The sequence below is a fragment of the Pseudorca crassidens genome, chromosome 12 (genome assembly GCF_039906515.1).
Source record: "Pseudorca crassidens isolate mPseCra1 chromosome 12, mPseCra1.hap1, whole genome shotgun sequence".
Classification (NCBI taxonomy): domain Eukaryota; kingdom Metazoa; phylum Chordata; class Mammalia; order Artiodactyla; family Delphinidae; genus Pseudorca; species Pseudorca crassidens.
The window spans coordinates 17276334-17303203 of record NC_090307.1 but is presented as its reverse complement, the minus strand read 5'-3'; the positions used below and the strand labels follow the sequence as shown (position 1 = coordinate 17303203).

The 26870-nt window shown below is 43.3% G+C and overlaps 1 protein-coding gene, 1 long non-coding RNA gene and 1 other non-coding gene across 4 annotated transcripts in view; 1 reads left to right on the top strand and 2 right to left on the bottom strand.

Annotated features, from left to right (window-relative positions):
• Positions 1 to 2148: 2148 nt before the first annotated feature.
• Positions 2149 to 17859, bottom strand: NARS1 (asparaginyl-tRNA synthetase 1). 2 transcript variants are annotated; one of them, XM_067698981.1, is made up of 15 exons: positions 17678 to 17859; positions 16526 to 16608; positions 14054 to 14119; positions 13862 to 13954; positions 13687 to 13776; positions 12672 to 12750; positions 11748 to 11818; positions 10264 to 10350; positions 8638 to 8859; positions 8332 to 8531; positions 7767 to 7902; positions 7069 to 7182; positions 4852 to 4983; positions 4411 to 4542; positions 2149 to 3601 (listed from the first exon to the last, which is right to left on the bottom strand). In XM_067698981.1, exons 1-15 carry the CDS (start codon positions 17718 to 17720, stop codon positions 3470 to 3472), a joined length of 1680 nt encoding a protein of 559 aa, XP_067555082.1. In that variant the 5' UTR covers positions 17721 to 17859; the 3' UTR covers positions 2149 to 3469. The 2 variants fall into 2 exon arrangements, with proteins under 2 accessions (XP_067555082.1, XP_067555083.1); XM_067698982.1 differs by having other exon boundaries at positions 16526 to 16605.
• Positions 17860 to 19332: 1473 nt separating this feature from the next.
• On the bottom strand, positions 19333 to 19436 carry LOC137204257 (U6 spliceosomal RNA). The gene has a single exon (XR_010933494.1). It is a non-coding gene; the product is annotated as a U6 spliceosomal RNA (small nuclear RNA).
• Positions 19437 to 22658: 3222 nt separating this feature from the next.
• Positions 22659 to 26870, top strand: part of LOC137203261 (uncharacterized) — a 62778-nt gene continuing 58566 nt past the window's right edge. The window contains exon 1 of the long non-coding RNA XR_010933014.1: positions 22659 to 22846. This is a non-coding gene — a long non-coding RNA (uncharacterized lncRNA). The remainder of the gene's footprint in view (positions 22847 to 26870) is intronic.

Genomic DNA, 26870 nt, shown 5'->3' with positions numbered 1-26870 from the left:
AGTGTCTAAAACCGAAAAATCGATAAAGTAATAGAAGCATGTTTTTCTTCAAGACATGGAAGTAAATGCCTAAAGAATAAGTTAAAATTTTGAGCACCACCATTTCTGTGAGCCAGGGTGCTACACTGTATTAAATTTTGACGCCACAAACCAGCATCTTTGAACTGCAGAGTACACCAATGTTTTTTCAAAGATAATATTCTTCATCTTATCAAGTTAGTAGTAATCTATGAGGTAGAAGGAAACTTTTCAGCATAAGAAACGGAATCATTTAATTGACCAGCAATTAGCAAATACTATGAATGACAGTATTTGTACATCATAATATCTTTTTTCCTTAGAAGGACTGAATGAGATAATAGGATTCTAAGTTTAAAGGAATTCAAGCTTTGGTGTTTCAAACTTCATTCTGTCACTTTTAACAGTGCATCTTCAGGCATGTTTTTTAACTTTTTCTCAACCATTACCTCAGGGGTAATAGGGCTATTATCCATATATAGGGATTATAGGGCTATAATTATAACATATATTGTATAAATTTATAATTTATATAATTATCACAAGAGGTTATTGTGGGGATTAAAGCACGTGACAGTACATGGCTGACACAAACCAGTACTCCATTATTGGCAGCTACCATCATTTTGAGAATTTCCCAGTATGACTTGAAAGCTAACGAGTGCACAGGTGTAGCGTTTTTGTGGCCACTGGCAATATTGGACAGTCTCAACCTTGCCCCAATGTTCCCATTTTAACATAGAGATTGGGAACAATTTCAAAAGAGATTAATGTGAGATGAATGAGGACCTACAGTCATGATGATGAGAGGCTTAAGGCTGGCTTTAGAAGAGGGAGGTAGCTACTCAGTGACAGTCACACTAAGTCTGCCACAGCCTCAGCTGGGCGGGCTTTTAAAAAGCATCCTGGGGGCTCCCCTGGTGGCGCAGTGGTTGAGAGTCCGCCTGCCGATGCAGGGGACGCGGGTTCGTGCCCCGGTCCGGGAAGATCCCACGTGCCGCGGAGCGGCTGGGCCCGTGAGCCATGGCCGCTGAGCCTGTGTGTCCGGAGCCTGTGCTCCGCAACGGGAGAGGCCACAACAGTGAGAGGGCCGTGAACCACACACACACAAAAAGGCATCCTGGGCCCAGCCCTGAAATCCTGATTCTGTTGGTCTGGGATGAGGCCCAGGTGACTCCAATGCGTAGGAAGGTTGCTTATGACAGAATCTCACTGCTCTATACACTAAACAAGAAATTTTTAGGAAATGCTAGAGGCAGCCATGTGTGGGGAGCTGGGTGGGTGGAAACGGCTGTAGGACATTGACAAAGTCAGTATTGAAGTCATTTGAATTGCTACAGTATTAGCCTCCCATCTGTCCCCAAAGCAGGTCAGCTACACAAGTACCAAAGGCGAAGGGGGCTGCTGGCGTGAGGATCACGTATTAGGAAGAAGTTTCAGGCAGAAAAGGGCTGTGAGATGAGTCCCACGAGAGCAGGAACTCAGAACCGGGTGTCTGTGAGGTGGACACTTGGCAGGGATATGGGATGGGCTTGCGACGCTTAGATTACAGGGACAACCAGAGAAAAGGGAATGTGAGTCCACGTGCGTGAGGTGCGCTGCTCGGGTTCTTGGTTTGACGTCACCACAATCTTGACTCCGTTATCCCCACCTAATCCCACAGCTCTCCCTCAGTATTTAAAACTTTTAGCCCATTTACACAATTAAAATCTAATCTAATTGAGCCTAACCTCGTCACCTAAATTCTGATCAAATGAACTGCCTAGTTGCATCCAGTTAGAGCTCATTCCCATTCTTACATGTATTTTTCATTTAAAGATAGAGGCCAAATATACTACAAATGCCCCATTTCCATCTGTCATTTTACTTAACTGCAAAATAAGATATAATCTAATGTGTCCAAAATTAATACAAAAAGGATGATAAAAATGATGTAACTAGGACCCACATCTAATTTTTAAAAACCATTCCTTTTCATTACCATGTACTTTTACTAATACCTACCAAATTCAGGAATATCTAGTTTCACATATACAAATCATGAAAAATAAAGATTTATAAAATGCAAAAGGCATGAACTAATTAATGTGAAACAGCGACAATCAGCTTAAAAAAAATTAAGTCAGCAAAGAGTTTTTACGTGTATCCATTTATTGCTGGGAATACAGCTCATTGAGGATACATGACATGCATTTTGGGGGAAAATTAACCAAATCTGAAATGAAGCCATTCAATAAGCCTGCAAGTTAGTAAGTTAGCACAGATTAGACCTAAAGACACAGTGTGGGGTGACTCCAACAGCCATGCAGGGCTGTCATGAAGATTCCAGCTGCAAATACTTTTGGAACTTATTTACTTTTAAAAAATAAATTTATTTATTTTTGACTGCGTTGGGTCTTCGTTGTTGCGCGTGGGCTTTCTCTGGTTGCGGGGCGCGGTCTTCTCATTGCAGTGGCTTCTCTTGCTGCAGAGCACGGGCTCTAGGCACGAGGGCTTCAGTAGTTGTGGCTCACGGGCTCCAGAGTGCAGGCTCAGTAGTTGTGGCACATGGGCTTAGTTGCTCTACGGCACGTGGGATCTTCCTGGACCAGGGGTCGAACCCGTGTCCCCTGCATTGGCAGGCAGACACTCAACCACTGTGCCACCAGGGAAGCCCTGGAACTTATTTATTCTTAATTACTTAGGAGCTACCAGGGAAGAGTGAAGATCACCCTGCCTCTTTAGTTTGAACTAATGCTAGGAAGAATGCTGTTCACTGAGGTGCCAAAAAACAAAAACAAAAAACTTGCTCTTACTTCAAACTGTTTAAGGCCACTCCACTTTTACAAATTCTTCCAAATAAATTCGTATGCTTTAGAATTATATAAGCAGCTAGCAGATTTAGAAAAGATTAACAACTGAGGCAAAAGACTATTCATTTCATTCCTGTATCTACTGCTGATTTATACTCTGTTCTAATACTAGCAGATTTTTACAGCATATTGTCAATTTTTCCCCATGGTGTGTGTTTTCACTCACTGATACAATAAAATGATATAAATTAAAGAATTCCAGTTACAATTAAAAGGACAGAAAGATTAAGTTACTGGAATGTCTCAGACTATAAGTTAAAACTAATCATATATGTGGTATATATGACACAAAGGTTATAACCTAAAATTGGATAAAATGCTGAAATATACTCATGACGGCAGTTACATGCCACATATTTTCCCCCAAACTTTGTAATGGGTTTTTTTCTTAAAATGACACCATCAATGTCACTTGATATTCAAATGATTTGGATTGCTTTTCACGGTAGCAGGAATAAAAAACAAAAAGAGAAAACAGAAATGGATATACCCCAGTGGAATAAAAAAGGGAAGATTTTGGCTGTTTTATTTTCTTTTAAAGAGGCAGCCTGTTCCTTCCATGAACCGTGTTCTTTGCTTAAATCTCCAGGAGGAATCGGTTATGGCTTGCAGCGCTGGACAAATCGAGGGTATAAGCATACATCTCGGATGTGGTATCTATCCAGAATCCAGGTTAAGAATCGTTCCAAGCCCAGGCCATAGCCTCCATGTGGACATGTGCCATATTTTCTCTGTTTAAAAAGGGAGAGAGAGAGAGAGGGAGAGCGATAAGAGAGGAATAAATGCTCAGTTTAAAATTTTGTCCAGAGTCTCCCTGGCGGTCCAGTGGTTAGGACTCTGCGCATTCACTGCCATGGCCCCAGGTTCAGTCCCTGGTCGGGGAACTAAGATCCCGCAAGCTGCACAGCATGGCCAAAAAAGAAAATTAAAAAAATAAATTTTGTCTGAAATAGTTAAAATTTTCTACTGTAAAATGAGTCAGCTTATTGTGGTTAAGAATTCAACCCCTTACAGCTGATTCACTTTGCTGTACAGCAGGAACTAACACAACATTGTAAAGCGACTATACGCCAATAAAAATTAATTGAAAACAACAACAAACAAAACAACAAAAAGAATTCAACCCTTAATCTATACTCCTTCATGGACCACATGTGAAAAAATAATTTGGTATGAAAAATAAACCAAGGATTTGCCACCCTGGAAAGAAGAGATTTCAAACTTTTAAATTAAGTTAATGTCTCTGTTTATCAGAAGAAAATGAAAGACTAGATACTGGTAGCATCTAATGACATTTTAAAAAATTCAGTAGCTACAAGCAAGGCCAGGAGTTAATAGGTTTTCAAATTAAGTTAACATATTATTGGCCAAAGACAAAACTAGCAGTATTCTCATGCCACATTATTATAACCATGAAACTGAATATAGCTCATTCAAATTTCAAAGTATCACCCTGAATACTTCCCTTTTAAAAGTTTCAATTTATACAGAACTATTACAGTGAAGAAAATTTAAAGTGATTAACAAAATTTCTTTTTACCTGATCTGTGTACCAGTAATAGGGAGTGGGGTCAATTCCTTCTCTTTTATAACCTGCCAGTATCTCTTCATTATCCCAGATACGCATCGAGCCTCCCACAATCTCACCGACATTGGGCATCAACACGTCGACCTTTCAAAAATGAGTAAATAAAATGCGGTTACTACTAGGCTCTCAGTCACGCCTTTGCTCTAGAGTTTAAATGAAAACATAATTAAGCTCCTATAACTAAAGGAGCACAATGATCACGCATAATTCAGATATTATTCAAATTCTATAATTTAACAAGATAGGTTAAACCCAATCAGAGGACAAAAAGCACTTCTTTAAGTACTGTAGATTTATAATGAAATATTTGCTGTGAGCTGTATCTTATTCCAGTGGCAGTGCCCGCCCCTTTAAAAAGCAAAATCTCTAATACTATTTGAATCCCAAACTGACAGATTCGGTAAGGCGGGAATCCTCGGGACATCGCTGCATATAGAAGGACTTGATCTCCACAGGAAATCGACACAGCAAGATGGGCTCATTAATGGTGTCTGTCATCAGTCTCTCAGGAGCTTCTGGGATATCCTGAGGTTAAACAAGACTTCATTAACATTTACAACTCGAAAGGCAACGAGACAGAAGCAGCTCTTTGACCCAGTAGCAGCCCTTCATCTTATTCATGCAACGGAGTCCAGAATACACACCCACCCATAACCCATAACCACGTGGGTGTTAGGGACAATTTCTGCAAAATGAACTGTAAATAGATCTGTCTCCTCCTGCAGTATATCTGTGCCATATTGCTTGAGGAACGAAAACACACACACAAAACAAACAACCTCCCAGATACTGCTCAGTTTTTTTTTTTTCCCAGTGGCCAGTTTTATCTAGGTCTGAAGCAAACGCAGTCCACTCAGTCCCACAAGGCATAAGATCATCAGTGAATGCTCCACAACATCAGTGATCTACACAGAGTACGTTATTAATAACACCAATCTTTAAACTCTCCTGTTCTCTCTGCTTCTTTCCTGTTACAATAAATCTGCATGCCTTCAGTGGCAGTAAGGCACAGTCATAAGACAAATAACCAGTGTCAAGTTTATAAGTGTAACCACACCTGGAGCAGTTAGCCAAGACAGGTTAGATGATGATGAATCAAGTTAATCTGCTTCCCTCTCAAACATCCTTCAGTAAACCACACATAAATTCAAGTTAAAACTGAAAACTCTTGTCCCAGTAAAAACAGATTGAGAGAATTGGACAAGACTCATTGATTTGTTTAATGTAAGAAACTGAGAGGGAGCTTAGCCGTCACCTGGCACAGCTGTTTTCAAGCTCTCATCCCTGGAGCCCTGCGTCGTCTAAAGTCTAGAGAGGAAACGGGAGGTGAGTGGGAGAGCTCTGGTCTCTCCGCCTGTAACCGCTTTACATACTAGAGTCCTGCATACAATTGAACTGGGGGAAAGGGGTCGTACTGCACATTCCGAAAAGTTTGAAGACCTCTTCTCTACTCTAGCGCCCTCATGTGTATGGGATGATACTGACACAAAGAGGAAACGCTGACACACATGGAGGACTTCCTGCACCTCGGCCCTGCTAAGCATTTAGCTCATTAAGTTCTCATAACTTTGCAAGGTGGACGTTACCTCCAAGGCAGAGACAGGAAACCAGAGAAGCGGGGTCGCTGGCCTTAAGTTAACCAGCAATAAGGACAGAGGTGGGAGCAAAGCCCACCTGGGGGGCTTCTTACTCCAAAGCTTGTGCTCTTTCCGCTCAATCACACTACTCTGCTGAGTGCTGGGCAATAACAGTTCTCAGGTTTTCAGCACAGAATCTGGTTATTATACATCATCAACTGAATTCATGATACAATAAAAGTAATTTACATAGACCCAGTACACTGTCTGTCCTCTGTAAATTCTTTCTAAAAACGAAAGAAAACTCTAGTTAGCAGCTATTACTCACATTTCATCTGTAAAACAGATTTGCAAATACTATGTAAAGAGTGGTTAAATGCACAGGCAAGAGGGCTTAGAATAATGTTAACAATCTATACCCCCAAAACATGCTGGGAGGGTGGTCCTGGGCAAGACAGACATGCTCAGTGTATCTGGGGCACCGGGCTGCCTTCCCCAACAAAGCCTCCTCTCTTGGTTTTGCATTTTAATCAGTGGTGATTTTCTTCTTTGAATCGCCTCCAGGTGAAGGAGTTATAATTCACTGTTTTGGGGGGGAGGAATCCTTTTTGAAAGAGCCAGATGGTTTCTCTAGAAAACCAAAACAAATGTATACACATACCAACACTCTGCATGTGATTTCAAAGTTTATAACTTTCTTAAGCATCCTGCCAGTCTAGAGAATTATAGCTAGAGCTGGTAAGTCAAGACCACAGAGTGATCATGGAAGAGGAAAGAGATAAAGGATGGGATGTGAAGGAAGGCTACAAACTTGCTAATATTTACTGAACACTACAGAAAAGGCACTGCTCTAAGGTCTACTCTACCTCTACTAAGCCATGGATCCTCAGACAACCCCAAGAAGGAGGGTCCGTGGTTATCATTTATTTGACGACAGCACATGCCGTCCGCATTACTCGTTAATTAACCGCAAGTAGCAATCCACTTAAGCACAAGGCTACCTCTGAAACAACGACTAGAAAGGAATACATACCTCTCCAAATTCATAGAAAGTTCCATCTTCTTTCTTTATATTGTGTTCTTTTAGCCACACAATAGCATCTGAATAGTTCATCCGTTTGAAAGGCCGTTTGGGGGGCTTGAAGTTCTACAGCAGAAAGGAGAAATACAGTGTACATAAAGAAACCATTCACACTAACGTTTCCATTTTAAGCAACACTATTTATCATTATTATAAAATGTTATTTCAGACTTAAAAACAATGTGGTGAATTCCCTGGCGGTCTAGTGGTTAAGACTCCACACTTTCACTGCTGAGGGCCTGGGTTCCATCCCTGGTTGGGGAACTAAGACACGCAAGCCACGTGGCACGGCCAAAAAAAAAAAAAAAAATTAGTCTGGAAATGAGTGAAGGGAGTCCAAAAGTATAAACTTCCAGTTATAAAACAGGTAAGTTCCATTAACAAGATGTAATGTATAGCATGGTAACTAGAGTTAATAACTCTGTATTGTTTTAGATATATAAAATTATTATGCTGTACACCTAAAACTAATATAACGTTATATATCAATTATACCTATATATATATATTAATCATTTATTTCAAAGCTATTAAATCTATAAAAACCTAAAAAGAATCTATTGAAAAAAAACTAAAAATCTAAAAAAAAGACTTCACTGCCTTCCGAAGCAGGATCCTAATTTTGTGTTTCCACACAATGGCAGACCTACCGGGTTGAGGTCACGCACCACGCTTGCTACGGGTGATTTCAAGACTCTATCGACCACGTCACAGACCAAGTCCTCCAACCGGTTCAGGAGCTCCTCAAAGGTCAGGAAAGGGCACTCTGCTTCCACGTGAGTGTATCTGAGGAACAAGACAGTAGCTCAGAGCCTCTCTTCTTTTCACTAAGTTTCTCTTAAGCAAGGGTTTTAATGCTGGGAAACTGTCCAGAAAGGGAAAACTCCCGCCCTGCTAATCAACTCCCAACTCTCCAGAGTAGTTTTAGCCCACCCGCCTTCCTTTCCACCTTAATAGTCATTTCTTGTTTATTCCTCAACACATATAAAGGATCAAGACAAAGTGAATGAACAGACCTTAGTGAGTTATGGCCTAAGACGCAAAACTTCTTAGACAGTTTCCATGAATTTATTCAACTGCCCTTCATATAGCCTCTTAATACCTCAGAGGTTTTTACACAGACATCATTTACCTACATCAAGATTGCTTCTCTAAACATATTTTCTTAAAAAAAAAAATTTTTTTTTAAATAAAAACAAAATGACAATTATGTACTCAGCCAGGTGCCTTCGTGTTCTGGATTGTTCTGCCCTGTATGACTGTGCGATACAAAAAACATCTCCCAGAGCTGGAATGCACGTCTCCAGGTACAGCTGAGAGGACTGAGTCAGATACGCCTCTTCCCCAAAATAGTCCAGCTTGAAGAGTGTGGCACCGCCTTCCACTTGTGTTTGCACTAACGTTGGAGGACTGATCTATTCAGGCGGAAAGGAGTAAATAAAGGCCTTCTGTGAGCACCACTGTTTAAGTTCAAAACTGCCAAGAGGCACTGTTTGCAAAGGATGATGAACGCGTACTTACTTCGCAGTACCCCCTGTCGAAGAAGTGATCTCTAAAGCACCTGGTGACCACAGAACGCGCTTTTAGGATTTTGGACATGTTTTCTCCCCGGATCATCATGTGTCTGTTGTTGAGCTGGACGTCAACGTCAGACTCCTCGTTGATTAAGTTATCAGCGCCTCCAGCGGGGGCCAACCCGATCAATTCCCAGAAGTCGCAATTCAGCTCGTGGCCCCCTGGAGCCTGCATTTTTTAAAGAGGGGTCGGGAGGGAGAAGGAAACAGAAAATTCACAGTAGGAAAGATTCTAATTTATATAAAAGTTTTTAGTAAGCTCATATTTCTAAGAACCTTATCATTATTAGCCTACCCTTCTAAAAACAAAGACCCGATAATTGAATTTTATATTTATTTAATATTTCTTTCAGACTAAACACACGTACACAATTTTTAAAAAATAGAAAAGCACAAACCAGAAAATAAGATAAACTATAATCCCACGACTTGGAGTAACCACTAACTATTGTCACCATTTTGGTATATCTTTCTAGCCTTTGCCCAATAATTTAAAAGTAACACAATACACACATTGAAAAACTCCTTAAATACAAAGGTTTTACTAAAAGATGTTTCTCTTTGGAATATATATATATATATATATATATATATATATATATATATATATATATATAGTAAAAATTCAAATTCTCCCTAATAATTCCATTGAAAGCATTACATTTTAGAAACCACACAGTATGAAATATATAGCTATCTTGGTACCAAACACTGGACAGCAAGTAATATGACAAAAACCATTCCATTTTGCAATCACATTACTTTCAAGGAAAATTCAGTAAACTTGAACGAGATATTCACTCTTAACATAGGTTCCTCACATAGACTCTGGGAGACAGTATTTCTAGTCTATCAGGAGGACACTATGGGCTCCCTCTGGTGGTTGATATGTCACGTTTGTTTGTTTTCTTTCCCAACAAACAAATATAACCACAACTGCTACTTGGGCAATAATTACCAACAAGTAACTCTAACTGGTATAGGTTACATGCCTGTTGGCTGGGGAACAAACAACTCTCTATCAAGCCTAGCTTTAAGTTTTTTAAAAAGAGGCTTTCAAGTTCTATTTTAAAAGTTTCAGATTTATTTTATTTATTAAATATTTATTCGGCTGCGCCGGGTCTTCGTTGCAGCATGCGGGATCTAGTTCCCTAACCAGGGATCGAACCTGGGCCTCCTGCATTGGGAGCGAGGAGTCCTGACCACTGGACCACCAGGGAAATCCCCAAAGTTTCAGCTTTAGATCACTGTTCTTTCCTGAAAAACTTTTGGTAGACTAAATTTTCATTTCCACTTAGCTGAAAAATTATTCACACACACACAGCAAATTGTTCTCACCCATGAAGTTTATTCAGGAATTCCTTAGGTTGAAAATCCCTGAGATCGTTACAAGAGCACACAAGCTGTACAGTATACATATCTCACCAGGAAAGGAGAAGGCATCCTAAATTTAGCAAGGGCGTCACATTTGTCTAGTTATATGCCAAATACCAAAAGTATCAATACAAATAAAGACACTGGAAAACAAACAAGTACACAACTCTTCTCTTAGTGAGGAACTCAACGCACTCACCTGCTTGCCCTTTGGGGTAAGATTTAGCATTCCATACACTGCGACACTACTCTCAGTGGACAAGACTACTCCATTGTAACACTGACACTGTAAGAAGATCAAGTTCAAATTCAGTTACTCACATTTACATTTAAAATAGTCTACCATATAGAAAGCAAAGGTAATTACTTACAAACAAGTTCTCTCGTCCAAAACTAGTAAAATAAGACAGCCATCAAACACTCATCTATATACAGATACACACATATATATGTAAATACATACATGCACATGCATAAATAACACTAGTCCATATCTCTCAAAAGTATCTGGAAAGTTTGTTTCTCTTTTTCTTTAAAATTTAGACTATTAAAATAATACAGGTAGTTCACTTAGACTATGATAATCAATACTGGCTAAAATCATTAGGAGAAAAGTGATGGAAAACTTTATAAAGGAGGGATCAGGCCATCAACATCTGAACGCACTAATCATAAAGACAATCAGAATTATGTGCTTCATGATGTGATGTCATTGGAAGAATACAGCTTTGTCCATGAAGTAGTTATATCAAGAAGCAGCAGCAGCAGAACCTGAATCTGACCAGAGCTAACCTCCAGCTTGTAAGAAATACAAAGGATAGAGGAACATGTTAAAATACACCTTATGATGCAATCAACCAAATCCAGAATGTGAGAAGTCCCACAGGACCAATGACCAGACTTTTTCCAATAAATGGCAAGGGGGAGTGGGGTGGAGAAAAGAGAATGAAAAGGGAGATCTGTTATAGATTAAGAGTGATTTCAGAGACATATCAACTAAATGCAACATGTAGATCTTGTCTGGATCCTCATTCAAACCAACCAACTGTAAAAAAGACATCATGAATCAATTGGGAGAATCTGGCTGGATATTTAGGAGTTGTGCTAATTTTGGGGGTGTGTAATAATGGTAGTGTGGTTATATTAAAAATATTTCTTCTTGGTGATGCATATGCAAGTATGTTTATATGAAATATGATGTCTGGGAGGTCAAAGGGGGGAGCAGTAAACCAGAACTGGCCAAATATTAATCATTACTCGTTACGGACTTAACGTGTATCTGCTGCAAATTCGTATGTCGAAACCCTTCTCTGCTCTCTGCTATGTGAGGATGAGCACACAACGGGAAGTGGGTAGTCTGCAGCCCAGAAAAGGGCCCTCACCAGAACTTGACCATGCCGGCACCCTGATATGGACTTCCAGCCACTAGAACCATGAGGAATAAACTTCTGTTGTTCACAAGCCACCCAGTTTATGGTACTTAGTTACAGCAGCTCAACTAAGATGTTACTGAAGCTGAGTGATGAGCATGTGAGGTTTCTTCCTACTGTTCCATTTTTGAGATGTTGGAAATTTCCCACAATAACAGTTAAAATAAGTATAGCCCCTAAGATTCCCAAAACTAACAATAAAGTAACCTATTGAAAAAAACTGACTTTTCATCGTAAATATGAAAATATTTACCAAATCATCTGACAAGACACACTGGAGATAACCCGTACCATCACGCAACACCAGAAACATTAAATTCTTTCCTAAAAACGGGAAAGAAAAGTTTAGCTAGATTGTTCGAGAGGCACTTGGAAGCACTTTCTCATAATTTATTCTTCTGTAAAGGAACCTCCAAGGTTAAATGTTGAAAGTTCAAACCTCCCACACGGCCCCATTCCTCTGAAGGGTTCACCAGTAATATCACTACTCAGTATCTGGAAAGTATTTTGCCTTCTTCATGTTTCAAACCCTTCATACTTTTAAACCCTATGTGAGCCTCCTGACCCACACGGTCACGGGAAAGCAAGACAGTAAGCATGTGAGTCGAGGGATTAAGTCTTATTCACCGTTGAGTCCCCTGCAATACCTAGCAAAGCGCATTCAGCGGGGGGTGATATATACTGCCGCACAGAAGCACTCTTGGTTTTTTATGCCCCCTTTCTTTTTGTGAAGGACTTGACAACCACTTACAATAAAAGACATGTAGTAAAATAATAAAAGCAGAAAGAGAAAGCAAAACATCACGACCAAGTACAAATATACTAATTATAAAAATCAACATCACTGCCATCAGTAAGTTTCAGATTTGGTTCTGCACTTCCGGTAATATACCCCCTGCTTTCCTTAAAGAATTCAATTCAATTAGACAAATATTTCCTGGATACCTCCTGATCACTGTGACTGCTTACAGTTAAGTACCATTTAAATAATTTTTAAACTTTCAATTGTCATATTAAATAAGAACCAAGTTAGGATACAAATTAGTACTTCCTTTAAAAAGCTAGCACTCTCAAACAAAAATACCCCCAAGTAAATGTTTTTTTTTTAATGTTCTTCATCATCTAAGAGCAGGGATATTGAAAATTAAAGAGAGAAAAGGACAGCTATGCCAGTTACCTTGCCTACGCAGCCTGTGGACCCAGCCAAATACCTTTACTCTTTGGCCTCTATAGCCTTCTAATTCACGAATCTTCACCTGTCAAGTTAAAATAAAAAACATTTGACCCAGCATGTCATTTATCACATACCGACTTTGTCAAGAATATTAGATAGATGGCAGAAAAGTGTTAAAAATTCACAAGTGGTGTAAAACTTCTGACAGTCACTCTACTACAGGTCAGAGCCAAAAAATTTCACCACACTGGAGGGGTTAAAAAAAAAAAATCCAAGTCTTCTTTCTCTTAGTGCAAAACTGTCAGCGAAACAATCAGAACTTCAGATACTGTTATATAAAATCAATGAATTCACGATAGCAACAAGCCTAGTCCACGCAGAGCCCTCTCTCTGACCTCACCATCCCTCCCACCACCCTGGGTGGTGGAAGCTACTGAGGCTGGCTTTTCCCCTGAGGGATGGACGAGAGAGGGGAGGGGAGGAAGGGGTTGCAGGGTGTGGCCAAGAAGACAGCTTCCTCACTGAGGAAGCAAGAAAACAATGGCAATCCAGCAGCAGTAAGAACCGTTCGAATTCTAACCATGTCCATTCACAGTCCAGCATTCTGGTCTAGAAAGAATATAGACATAATCAAATTTCAAAAACTTTTTCTTTATTTAAGAAATCATGAAAATCTTGGATTTCAACCTCTTCTTTTTACTGTGAGGAAACTGACACCCAGGGGAGGGTAAAATCACTGTCTGAGCCCACACAGCCCGCCCCGCCTGGATGCCAGGGCTGCCAGCTTTTAGTCGGGACAGAATTCGTTCAACACGCAATTACTAAATTCTATCAAAAAAGGAGCCCCGCAAGGACCAGCCTCGTAACTCTCAAACATTATTGCGCTCTCTCCCTTTTGAAAGAAAAGAAGGGACAAACAGTGCAAAGGAACAAAGCACGTGGCATGCCCCTCAGACACAGAAATAATAGGTTGACCCCGTGAGTCCATGATATTTGAAACGATACACATCACACTTACGCAACTTGGCTCGGGAAGACTTGGGTCGTTTTTAATGGTAATCTTCTTTGCTTCTTCCAGGTTCTTCTCTCTTCGTAAAGTGTCTTCTGCCTAGTTTTAATAACCAGGCAATTTGTTAACATGGCTTCCGGTGTCCCAACTTGAAAAATGTTCACAGAGCAAATCTACTGCTCACCTCTTTCTTTTCCCGGGATTCACTCTTCATCTGTTCTCTGTGCCACAGTTTTCTAATGTTCTTCATCTGTGATTTAGAAATAACATCCCACCTCTGGAGGGATAAACAGATATTTAATGTTTTCAAGACACTGTATTCTAATGAAGGTTTCTTCACAAAATCTAATTCTGTAAAGCTTTGGGTTCACCCTACCTCGTTTTCTTTTTGTGAATCTACGTAGATGGTAGGAAAGGGTTCTTTTCCAACTGTCATCAAAGCCTTGGGGAGGGAGGGACAAGGAAAACAGACATTTCTTTAACATTGTACAATGTTTAAAATCAAAATAACACCTGAATTATGAGGTAACTTTGATCACCTAGAAAATAATCGAGAGCCCAGAAGAAAGCGTAAGACCCCACCAGCCAAAGGTCAATGTCGACAGAAGGAATGGCGGAACATTCAAAGAACATTCTGCTTAAGGTAGAACGTCCTTTCCCAAACAATTCTAGCAAGTCCGGTTACATATAGTTTCCCATGTGGACTAGAAACAACAGATTTTAAGTGGCCCTGGGGACCGACAGGAGGTACGCTGACAACAACAGAAGAGACAGCTGATGGCAAAGGCCAACTGCAGGGTACATCCAGACGATTAATCCTCGCGAAGAAACCAGGGAAGTCATTTCTGAAACTCTCTCAAGAGCATAGTGGTTAGGTACACAGAAGGCTAAGTTTCATTTAATTGGAAAAATTCCTGTGTGTAGAATGTATGTACCTCTTTTCACCAATACTGGGACATATCAGACATCAATATTATCATTTAATATTTTATAGTTTGTATTCGTTTTTAAAAAGATAGTTGAAAATATGTAAAAGATAAGTGTTTTATTAACTGCTTCAAATATTCCTTCAAATTTTCTCCTAAGTTATCATCAACCAAGAAATGCAATTAATGACTGTCTCTCGTGTAAGATCTGAAGCTTATGAAAACTGACCTTTTCTTAAGATCTAGTTTCCAAACCTGAAAAATACTTTTCATCTTGATTTAACACTAGTCTCAACTCAATTATTGCTACAGAGGAGGAGGGAACCTGGATCTTTTGGAAACATCCAGGAGAGCTCAGTTCCTCCTTTTAACAATTAGACTTTGTAAGAATGTTTGTAAATCACTAAGAATTCATTTACTACCTGACAGTCTGTACTGATCCCCCTTTGTTAATCAGTGATATTGAAAGAGTCAAACTGTGATTCTCCAAATCAGAATGGCACACTTCTGCTAACAGCGACATTTTGCAAACATTCATCTAAACACTACTGTCAGTTCTGGGCAGCCACAGGAATCACTCCAGCAATCCAAAATGAGAAAGATTTCCCTCTAAGAGTTAAAAAATTAAGACCCATGGTTGACACACCAAAACATAACCAGAGTATGAGCTAAAAGAGGAGAGAATGGTCCCAGGACAGAAACACTTGATAATAACCTAAATGAATACTGTAACAAAGCTCACAAGAACAGAGATTGGCCAGACACAGATACACAGAAAGAAGTGTCAGGGCAGTGCGCTTCCTGGTGCTGTCCTGGGAGAGGGCTTTAATCAACTTCCTTATGTAGCGGCTGTAGCCATTCCAGTCTACAGGCAAGCCCACGGCTACTTGCAGAGGGATGTCTTCTTGGCCCACACCGTAACCCAATGCCATCAGGTACCTACTCAATCCTGAGTCGAAGCTCTTGAAGAACCCATCTGAACTGTATTTGGCTTTCCATGTAAGTCTGCTTAAAGAGAATACGCTAAACTCATAGGAGGATTCTACACCCTGAGAAACAATAATATATTGTTAAATTAGTATCCTGGCTTTAGTCTCCAGACTCATGAGTTCATGAGTGTCTGCTCTGTTCTTGGTACTGATATAAATCAGGTCTTTGAGTCTCAAGGCTCAAGATCACATTTGGATTCGAGTGGTAAACTCACCGAGAGAACTCTTACGAGTCAGTTTGGAAGAAATGTGAGCATAAACTCAGATGACTAAGGGAAGATGATTTTTAGTTCTACAAGAATTAAAAAACTGGCCAACTGACTCACTGGAGAGAAAAATTCCGAGATGCGATGCCGTATGGTAAGAAAAGAAGATACCTATTAAAAATGTTCAAGGGGAGGGCTTCCCTGGTGGCACAGTGGTTGAGAGTCCGCCTGCCGATGCAGGGGACACGGGTTCGTGCCCCGGTCCAGGAGGATCCCACATGCCGCGGAGCGGCTGGGCCCGTGAGCCATGGCCACTGAGCCTGCATGTCAGGAGCCTGTGCTCCGCAACGGGAGAGGCCACAACAGAGAGAGGCCCGCGTACCGCAAAAAAAAAAAAAAAAAAATGTTCAAGAGGAATTCCCTGATGCTCCAGTGGTTAGGACTCGGCGCTTTTGCTGACAAGGGCCCAGGTTCAATCCCTGGTCGGAGAACTAAAGATCCCACAAGGCTTGAGGCGCGGCCAAAAAAAAAAAAAAAAAAAAAAGTTTAGACGTAGATCATCTAATACCCTTAAAGCTACATATCTGTATATACCCCTTACTTGCCCTTCTCAGAAAGTTCTCTTCAAACCTAATGCTTTAAATAAAACTCCTGACAAGTCACAGAATAACTGACATGAGTCATTAATAAATGCAAAGTCGTTTTCCTAATGAGAAAGAGGCACTACCTTAAGGCCTGTTTTAAAAGGTTTCTCCTTGGTTCCATCACCAGTAGCATCACTTCCCTCTCGGTCTGAGACATACAGCTCTGCTGTTTCACAAAAAGAGAATAAGTTACTCACTTGGCCAATAATTATCAGTCACCTCATACTGCAGCTACTTTATCCATTCTTTATCTTTGTAAACAGAACAAGCATCTGATTGGTAAAAATTATCAAGGTCCAAAAGAAATTATATCATAATTATTTTCCCACTCCCCTATCCAAGGACATCCATCCCATAAAAAGGGATTAGTTAAATTTAGCTTTCAAAAGGAACTTTGATCATTTTCATTTGTGGTACTGCTTCTATCTACTCGAATCCCCAACAACAAAGCAATGGCTTTTCAGTTGGCCAGACCAAACTGGAAGCTTGGATGTTGTACCTTAAAAACCAGAGTGACCCTGGAGAGTTCACTTAACCTTTCTGGGCTTGTTTCTGAGCCTATAAAATGAGGAAAACAATACCCATCTTGAAGTACTGAGGATGAAATATATAAATCAGATATGCTGGTGCTAGAGCACAGAAATCAAATAAATACCCGTTTTCTCTGGTCTTTAAAGGAAACCAAAGCTCTGAGGTTAAACAAACTGAAGGCCTCACAAGGAGTAAGCGAGCAGAGACATCAATCCAGGTCTCCTAAATCTCTTCCTTTTCCTACTGCACCAGATGGTCTCCCAGGAAATCTCAATGTAAGTGACGATATGTGAAAAAGAATTCGCATTCTTAAGTCCTTTCCTGCCAGTCACTTGGAAGAGTCACATATTTGGGGTCTGCCCTGAGGTCTGGCCATGCCTCGCTCTGCCTACGTCTCAGCTGAATCACGGGATTTCTCGCAGTGGGGCCGGGCCGGGAGCAGCCGCCACCCTGGCCGGGAGCGGCCGCCACCCCAGCCGGGGCACCCAAGGCTCTAGGGAAGCCGGGCCTGCTCGGCGAGCGCGGACCCAGGGTGGGTCCTAGCCCCTCCTCCCTCCCACCATTCACGTAAACAGCGGCGGGGCGCCCAGTCTGCGCCAGGCACCAGGGTAAGAGCTGTATTCGGCCGGAACAAGGCTGCTGCCCCAAGCAGGAGCGCCGCGCCGCGCCACTTACACACCCCGGGGTCCCCGAGCCTCACTCACCTAGCACCATCCCCGCGGTCGCCCTGGTCACCTCCAAGGACATCACCTCCAACACGCCGCCGCCTTATCACCCGCAAAGTGCACCTGCGGCTTCCTCAACTCGGAGGTTGGTTGCATCAGATAATGTCGTGCAGAAGTCGTCGCAGTAAGTCACCCGAGCGTCGCGGCTCCATTGGTTACAGGAGGTTACGGAGCGTGGGCAAGCGGCGCCGCAGCCACCATCTTTGGTCCGGGCCTAAGCAACTTCCGGGTGTGGCTCCGCCCCGCTCCCCTCGCTCCCTCTCGGTGAGCTGGGGGCTCCCGGGGGCACCACCTGGGACTCCTTGGCTCCCTGACGTCCGGGTGGCGCTGCAGTCCCGATCCCTCCGGCCTGCGTCTCCCCAACTTTCCCGCTGAATCTTCCAGTTCCGCGCCACCCCCCCACCTCCCGTTGTGGGCACAGTAGGGCCCTTCCGGAAACCGGATCCTGGATTGCGTTCCACATCCCCAGATAGTGGAATGCTTGTGGAATTAACGTCGTCATCAAATACATTGAGCTCCAGCCACAAGCTGGGGGTGGAGGTAAGGGTCAGGGACAGAGCTAAGGGTAGTCCTGTCTCCCATTCACTAATTGCTTTGAAATATGAAGATGTTTTAACTTTCTAACTTCAATGAACGAATGAATGTATTTCTGTATTTGTCACTCGGACTATAGGGTGTGTTTTTATTTTAAGTTACAAGGGTCACTATTACGGAGGCCGTGATAACGTTGTGAAAAGAACTAGGGCTTCAAACCTGGTTGGAATTCTGGTTCTGCCTTTTGCTGTGTGCCGTGGGATAAATGAGCTAACCCGTCTGAGCTTCAATTTCCCTATTTGTGAAGGTTGATTTAGTTCACTGCCCAGCAGTCATAGGTACTAAGTAAAGGGTAGGTAACGTCATCATTCTCAGCTTAGTGGAAGACCAGAGTTTGTCCCTGAATCAAAGGAAAACAAACTCTTGTTATGAAAGAAACTCTAAAAATAACTCTGTGCATAGGTTCCGAGTCTATCAAAAATATGAACCAGATACTTTTCTTGAAGAATATTTCCCCCAGTTTCACGGACTTTCCCCTTTTCCTCTTTGCTGAATGGTTTCTCTTTGCTCATGTGTTAGTTATCTATTGCTGCAAGGCAAATTCATTACCTCACATAGTTTCTGAGGGTCAGGCATTCGGGAGTAGCGGAGCCAGGGGTTCTGACACAGGGTCTCTCCGGAATCAAGCTGTGGGCAGGGGCTGCAGTCACCTGATGTCTTGACTAGGTGAGGATCTGCTGCCAGGCGCACACATGGCTCTTGGCAGAAGGCTGTGGTTTCACGTCAGGTGGGCTCTCCAGAGGGCTGCCAGTGAAGGGGCAGCTGAGTTCCCACAGAAGCAAGTGATGAGAGAGAGAGAGACACAGAGAGAGACACAGAGAGAGACACAGAGAGAGAGAGAGAGAGTGTATTGGTTGCCTATGTTGTATAATAGATTACCCCCAAACTCCAAGGAACAGTCGTTTTCTCACCAGGAATCTGGGCAAGGCCTAGGTGGGACCTCAGGTTCTGCGTCTCTCAAAAATCGAGGTGTCAGCTGGGGCTAATTTAAGATTTTTTTTTTTAGCAGTTTGTTTTGAAAGTTGTATGTAAGATTACTCAAAAATACGGAATGCTTCACACATTTCTGTGCCATCTTTGCATGGGGGCCATGCTAATCTCTGTATCCTTCCACTTTTAGGATATGAGCTGCTGAAGTGAGCACAGGCTAAGATTTGTAAATCTCACCTGGGTGATGCTTTCCCACACACTCCTGTGGGTGTCGGCAGGATTCAGTTCCTCACAGGCTGTTGGACTGAGGGCCTCAGTTCTTCGCTGGCTCTTGGCCAGAGGTCTCCCTCAGCTCCTTGCCACGTGGGCCTTTCCGGTGGGCCGCTTGCTTCATCAGAGCAAGCGAGCAGGAAGGAGAGCATGCAGGCAAGATGGAAGCCACGGTCCTTTGTATCCCATCACTTTTGCCATATTCTGTTCATTAGATTCGAGTCACTTGGTCCAGCCTACACTCAAAGAAAGGGTTTTATACCAGGGCACGAATACCAGGCGGCAGGGATCATGGGGCCATCTTGGGAAGCTCTCTGCCACAACAACGAAACCCCGAGCTGCAGTGCCTTTTCATAACCTAACCAATGAATGACATTTCATCATTTCCGCTATATGTTACTGGTCACACAGACCATCCCTAGTATAATATGGGAGAAGACTACATGGGGGGTGATTTCCAGGGGGTGGAGGTCACTGGGGGCCATACTAGAGGCTGACACCACAGCCCAACCAATGAATTTCTCCCCTTCATCCTACTTTGAGCCCCCAGAGGCTGGCTTATGTGGACACATCAGTGGGCTCTCTGGCTTCTGGTCAGATGCAGCCAATGGGGAGCACCGGCAAGGATGGAGTGAAGTAGGGGTACATATTCCCCTAGCTCCCTCATTGCAGGCTGGCTGCACCTTCAACTGAAGGCCACAGGACCTGTCAGGTGGCACTAACAGTCATCTGAACTACCCTTCATGAATTTAGTTTCACCTGATCCATAAAATTGGATGTACACAGAAACATTCCACTGTAAAGAGGAAAGTGGGTCTACAGGACTGGGCCGGAAAATGACAGATTCCTGTAACACCTGCTTCGACCACTCCTCAACCCACACGTACAGACTCAGGGGATTTCCCCGTGTCCGGTCCGTGACACCTGCATAATATGCTGGCATGAGCCAGACGTGAGCAGCTATTGTATTACAGCCTTACTTGGGTGCAGCTCTGAAAAGACAGTGGCGAAGGGAAATCATCTCAGATGCTAGAACGTTGAGTGGATGACTGGTTTTCCACTTCTTACATGAGTGGAGATGGCCTGAGGGACTGATGGACACTGGCTAAAGGGTTGACCAGTTGATCAGAGACTTGGAAAGAACAAGATTAGAGATTAGGGATGGCAGTCTGGTGGGGAAGTATGTGGATGAATTTTTCTGCATGGGCCCAGAATGTGAAGATATCTTGCCCTGTGTAAATACCCAGGAGAAGGCATTCAGTATAGAGGAGGTCTTTGTAAACTGTGGATGTTGGCCTTTCCCACTCACACCCCCACCCCCAGCCCAAGACCCCCAGTGCTTGTTCAAAGAAACCATATACAAAGTCGCCGTAGTAACAGGATGGAGGCTATGCATGGGTTCAACGGCATGGGCTGCCCTTCATCAAGGCTGATCTGGCTGCCTGACTACCACTGCGGAGGACCCAGCCTGACAACAGCAGAAGCCAGCTTTGAGGACCTGATAGGACACTAATCTTTGGGGGGACCAGGTGTCCAGCTGGTGGCTGGTGGGTTACATTCAACTCCTGGAGGAGGCAGCAATATGCCTGTCAACTGTAGAGTGGTTGTCCACATGCGGCTGTACCCTCCCTGCCTGCCGCCCTGGCATCTGCGGACTTAGAGAATGCTATGTCCATCTCCGCAGTACACAGCATCTTCTCTAACCAGGGAACACATTTTCAATGAAGGAAGTGTGACAGTGGGCGCATAACTGTGGAGTTCACTGTGTAATCATGTGCTTTGTGTCAAATTAGATTATTGCTTAAAATATTCACACATGCTTCCCTTTTCTATGTGAGAGAAATGTACTTTGCTGCTTCATTCATGTTGGGCTTGGCCATGTGGATTTTCTCTGACCATGGGAGGTGGGCAGATGTGATGCAAGCAAAGGTTTAAACTGTACTTGTACAGTTGAGTTTGTTTTCTTGCTCCTACCATCATGAGAAGAGTGAACCCCAAGTGGCCCACTGGTCCAAGGAAGGTGATAGAAATGTGACCTGGACCCAGTCTGCAGCTTGGAGCCAAGCCCATCGGAACCCAGCCCACACCAGCTTGACTCCTAGATGCATGAGTGAGAATAAATGATTGTGTTTTGCCTCTGAGTTTTGGAGCAGTTACACAGCTTTATTGTGGCAATAGTAGACTGATACATGCCCCATTACCCAGAAGCATCTGGCTTAAAAGAGAGCTGTATAGCCTACTGGGAGGCAGTTATGACACCCTGCGAGGTGTGATAGACAGTGCTGGGTGCAATCTCCCCCATAGTGGAATGCATATTATTATTTTTTTGTATGTTTGTTGGTCTCAAACAATTCTCCAGGTATTTTCGTTTCTGTGAAGGAGTTGAAATGTCTGTGACCCACACTGAGGCCAGTAGGCAGAAATCTTTACTGTTCTTTGCGCAAGGGAAGGACAACCTCTCCTAACACCAGTGAGGACCACAGGAAATGGAAGTGGGAGAAGGGAACACAGCTCCAGGGCTACTGCAGGCCAGCCCCTCTGCCCACTACCCTCAGCCTCTACCCCCAGTAATAAAAACAAAGTGGTCGGGTCGCACCTCCTCTTTCCCAGGGCGGTTCTCTCCTCATTTACCCACAGCCGGCATTGAACTTGCCTCTGCTCTGTGCCTGGTAGGTGGCCCATACATGTCACCACCGGATTGTAGGTAAGAGGCCATCCTGGCATCCTTCCAGAGCACTTAGCACAGAGCCTTGCTCTCAGTAAGTGATTGGTATCATTCTGTTGGGGGGACAATCTCGTTTAGTCCAGCCTCCCTCCGGAAGCAGAACTTCCCTTACAGCATCGCGGAAGGGGTCACTTCCAAGAACAAACTGAAGTTTGACGGTGCTCATGAGTGCATGAATAAATGAATGAATTCAGTGAATGGCATTGCTCTTTTCTCCTCATCTGACTGTGGCCTGCTGGGAGCACCCTCGTCTAGCGGTCCTCGATGTTTCGGCCCCACGCCCAGTCAGGGTTGTTCTAGTCTCTCGGCGGACGTCCCCTTCGCTCAAGCGAAGTCGCGGTCCTAACACTGTAATGGCCCCCGAGCGCCACCGTAGCTGGCCGCCGACTTGCGCTTAAAGCCCGCGCTGGCGGCGGCGCCATTTTGTCTCCGGGCACTTCCGCGTGTGCGCACCTGGTCCTGCTTTTCCGGCTGCGCGCGCATCTCTCAGTTGTGGGGAGGCCGGACCTCGAGCGATGCTTTCAGCGTTTCGTCTCCGAGCAAACTCACAGGCGTCTTTAGAGCTTTCTCAGGCACTCAGTTATTTGCTCCTCAAAACAGTTTCGGAGAGAGAAGAGGCAGAAATCACTGTAAGCGCCTCTCAGGCACCTTTCCCCATCCCGGGGCCGGGAACGGGGGTGGGGGGGTGGGTGCTGGGAGGAGAGGCCTAGTGTTTGCTTCATTAGCAAATTGGTCAAGCAATCAAAAAAAGAAAATCTTAGTAATAGTTAAAACCGGTTTGAAATTGCAGACAAAAAGTGGGTTATCATTACGGTGAAACTATTAATTTACGGAACTGAAAACGTAACTTGTAGAGTGAAATGTAAACACTTAGGTTTGCTTGTTAATTTATTTCAGTGATTCTCAGGCTCCTTCACGTTCGTCAGCTGCTAGCTTTATCTATAATTTCTCCCTTAAAAAGTGAGTGAAATTGTTTTAAAGTCCTGCTGTCCTTTAAGGAGGGTAAATAATGGGGCTCTGAAGCCAGATACCCTAGGACACAGGGCTCTTACGTTCTGCCTCGGCGACCCTGGTCGGGTTCCTTAACCTCTCTGAGCCACGGGATTTTCGACTGTAAAATGCTAATCATCCTCTGGAAAGGTTGCCTTTGTGAGGTTGGTATGAGGTTAAGTTATACAGAAATGCTTAGTGTGTGCTTGGTATCTAGGGAGCCTTCTGAATTAGGGCACAAATGATATCGATAGTTAATCATGGTTCTTTTGTTCCACGATCCTGCATAATCACACTTTCAAGCCTTCAAGCTGCTGAGGGCTTCTGGGCCCGCCCCATCCCCTGCCCCGCCCTCCTTCGCCCCCAGTGAATTCAAAGTATCTCAGACCCTGGAGATCCTTTCCACTGCCCCACTTCTCAGGAAATGACCCATCTCTTGCTTCAAGCCATTAAATAGGAGCCTTCTGAAGGTCTTTCCTCAAAACTCAAACTTTTCAGCCTCAGCACCCATCCTTACCTTCTAGTACCATGTAAGTACAGTTGACCCTTGAACAACACGAGTTTGAACTGATAGGTGGATTTTTTTCAATTAATAGATACTGCAGTACTACACACCTGAGATTAGTTGAATCTGCAGATGGTTGATTATAAGGTTGTATTTGGATTTTCTGCCGAGTGGGTGCTCCTGACACACCTCCCCCTCCCCAACCAATGTGTTCAGGGCTCAGCTGTGATATCATTCCTCCTGTGTTCTGGATCCTCCTTAGTTCTGCATTCTAATTTCTACACTTCAACCAGGGCCAACACTTAGAAACATAAATCCCATCATTTCATTCTCCAGCTCCCCCTGCAGGTTCACCGGGCTGCGTGTGCTCTGGCTGCTTGTTGCTTTCTGAAAGCACAATTCACAGTAGCCAGGGGTAGTTTCTTTGAATTGTCCTGGGTACAGTGTGGGATTTGGGGTAGCCTTAAAGAAAGGTGAAGGCAGAGTTAAATGAAAGGAGCTGGGGAAGCTTTCAAAGCAGAGTGAATTGTGTTCGCTGAAAGCAATGAGGGAGACCTTCTTCAGGTGATTTTGAAGAGCAATCATGGTATCAGTTCAGCAGGAGTTGAGGCTTCTAGAGGCCCAGCTAATGATATCTTGGTTTATGGGGTGTTTTGTTGTTGTTTGCTGTTGGAGCAGATCAAAGTGAAGGTATTTTCACCCAAAGCCACAAAATCCTAAGAAATATCCCAGTCTTGGATAAACCCAGTAAACTGAAAAGAGCTCTTCTGGTCCACATTTACTCAAGGTGTTTACAATGGTGAAATTCTGATGCAAATTTTCCAAAAACTTGAACCGTAACTCTACTTTTATAAATAGTCCTTACTGTTATCTCTGTTAAACTCTTCAATAAGCATGCACTTTTATGTCAGTCACACAAAATTTAAATGAGGAAGCTGAAGGTAGGTGAGCATTCCAAGTGACTGGTAACAGGAAGCCTCGTGTAGGATTTCCATAGACTGGCTTACTCATTATGCAGCAGGGCTCAGCATCCATTTTGTAACGAACCTGCAAGATGACTCCCATTTGGCAAATTGACCTCTAATCTAAAGGTTGATTCTTATCACTTGGGAGAATTGATTCCTGATGAGAAATGCTAGACAATGGAACCGTCCCTCGTTGGCCTCACAGTCCAGATCCAATATCTTTAATCCCTTGGTGGAAAAAAACAGAAACATTCCCTGGCTTGTGACAGCACCTCGGGAATGATTGCTGTTGTTGAACAGCATCAGGGGCCAAAGGAACATTAATCGTCTCTCCAACTGGAGATCATAGGCAGGTTATCTGGAGTGAGTAACATATCCTGAATTTGGCAGGAGCACCCTGGGATTTTAACCACCATAGTTGGTTGGGAGGTTTGGATTTCTCTCCATGTTAGAATTTCCCTTCCTCTTATGTTTATTGTAAACAGCTGCATTATAATTTGATTCAAGTTTGTTTTTTGTTGTTGTTGTTGTTTTTGCGGTACGCGGGCCTCTCACTGTTGTGGCCTCTCCCGTTGCGGACGGAGCACAGGCTCCGGACGCGCAGGCTCAGCGGCCATGGCTCACGGGCCCAGCCGCTCCGCGGCATGTGGGATCCTCCCGGACCGGGGCACGAACCCGTGTCCCCTGCCTCGGCAGGCGGACTCTCAACCACTGGGCCACCAGGGAAGCCCGATTCAAGTTTTGAGGCCAGGGAATTCCCTGGTGGTCCAGTGGTTAGGACTTTGCGCGTCCACTGCAGGGGACACAGGTTCCATCCCAGGTCAGGGAACTAAGATCCTGCAAGCCGCGCAGCCAAAAAAAGAAAAAAAAACGGGAGTTTTGAGGCCAAATTTCCTTTCTGTTTTTTTTTTGCCGTGCTGCTCGGCTTGTGGGATCTTGGTTCCCCAACCAGGGATTGAAACCCGGGCCCTCGGCAGTGAGAGTGTGCAGTCCTAACCACTGGACTGCCAGGGAATTCCCGAGGCCACATTTCTGATAATTTAAAAACTATGAGAGTTATTTCTTCCTATGCATCTTACTGCTGAGCTCATCTTAGCTGATACTGGGTGGCACAGAAGCAAATCTATACTGGTCTTTGAATCTGGAACATTCTCTCAGATTTTATTGGTGCTACCCCATATTTGACATGACCTTAAGATGTTAGATTCTTCTGAGGTCAAAGAAAACATATGTACATATACATGGCCTAACAGAACACTGCTCTCAGTCTATAACCATGAACAGGAAGCCACCATGTCTTTGGATTCCCAGTCACCCAAGGGAGCAGAGTAAACAGCTGAGGGTTGCTGGTCTAGTGAGGAATTTGTGGGCTAGGGAAATCCTTTGAGAGGATTTGTAACTTAAGCAGGAAAAATACCAACTCAAACTACCCTTTTTTGGCTTAAATGTCATTTCTATTGTTATTTAATTTTTGGAGTAGATAATATATATTCATATGGTTCAAAACTTTTAAAAAATGTTAAAAACATGAAAAAATAATTCACTTTTAAAAGTCTCCCCACTTTGCTTTTTTTTTCTTTCTTTAAAACAGCTTCTTTTGAGGTACACATACAGCAAGCCCCCTACATACCAACGACTTCCGTTCTGAGAGCATGTTCATAAGTCCAGTTCGTAAGTCCAACAAAGTTAGCCTAGGTACACAACACAATCGGCTATATGTTAATACTAGTTTACTGTAATAGGTTTATAATACTTTTCACAGAAATAATACATAAAAAACAAACACAAAAAATAAAAACATTTTGAGTCTTACAGTACAGTACCTTGAAAAGTATAGTAGTACAGTACAACAGCTGGCATACAGGGGCTGACATCGAGTGAGCAGGCAAGAAGAGTTACTGACTGGAGGAGGGAGAGGAGGTGGGAGGTGGTAGAGCTGAAGTATCATCAGCAGTAGGAGAAAGCTGCAGTTTCACTCACGCCTGACTGATGGGCCGCACGTTCACATTTTTGAAAGGTCACAACTTGAAGGTTCGTATGTAGGGGACTTACTGTATTTAAAGTGTGCAATTTTATATTTTTTAACATGTCATATACCTATTAAACCATCACCACAATCAAGATAGTAAACAGATTCGTCACCCCCAAAAGTTTTCTCGTGCGTCTTTTAATCCTTCCTCATGCATTTCCCTA

Coding starts and splice junctions, on each gene's coding strand:
- NARS1 (XM_067698981.1), bottom strand. CDS start 17,720: ATGTCCTTGGAGGTGACCAGGGCGACCGCGGGGATGGTGCTAG. Junction 14,120..16,525: donor CTTTTAAAACAGGCCTTAAG/GTAGTGCCTCTT, acceptor TCCCTCCCCAAG/GCTTTGATGACAGTTGGAAA. Junction 4,543..4,851: donor ATTCCCGCCTTACCGAATCT/GTCAGTTTGGGA, acceptor CATTTTTGAAAG/GTCGACGTGTTGATGCCCAA.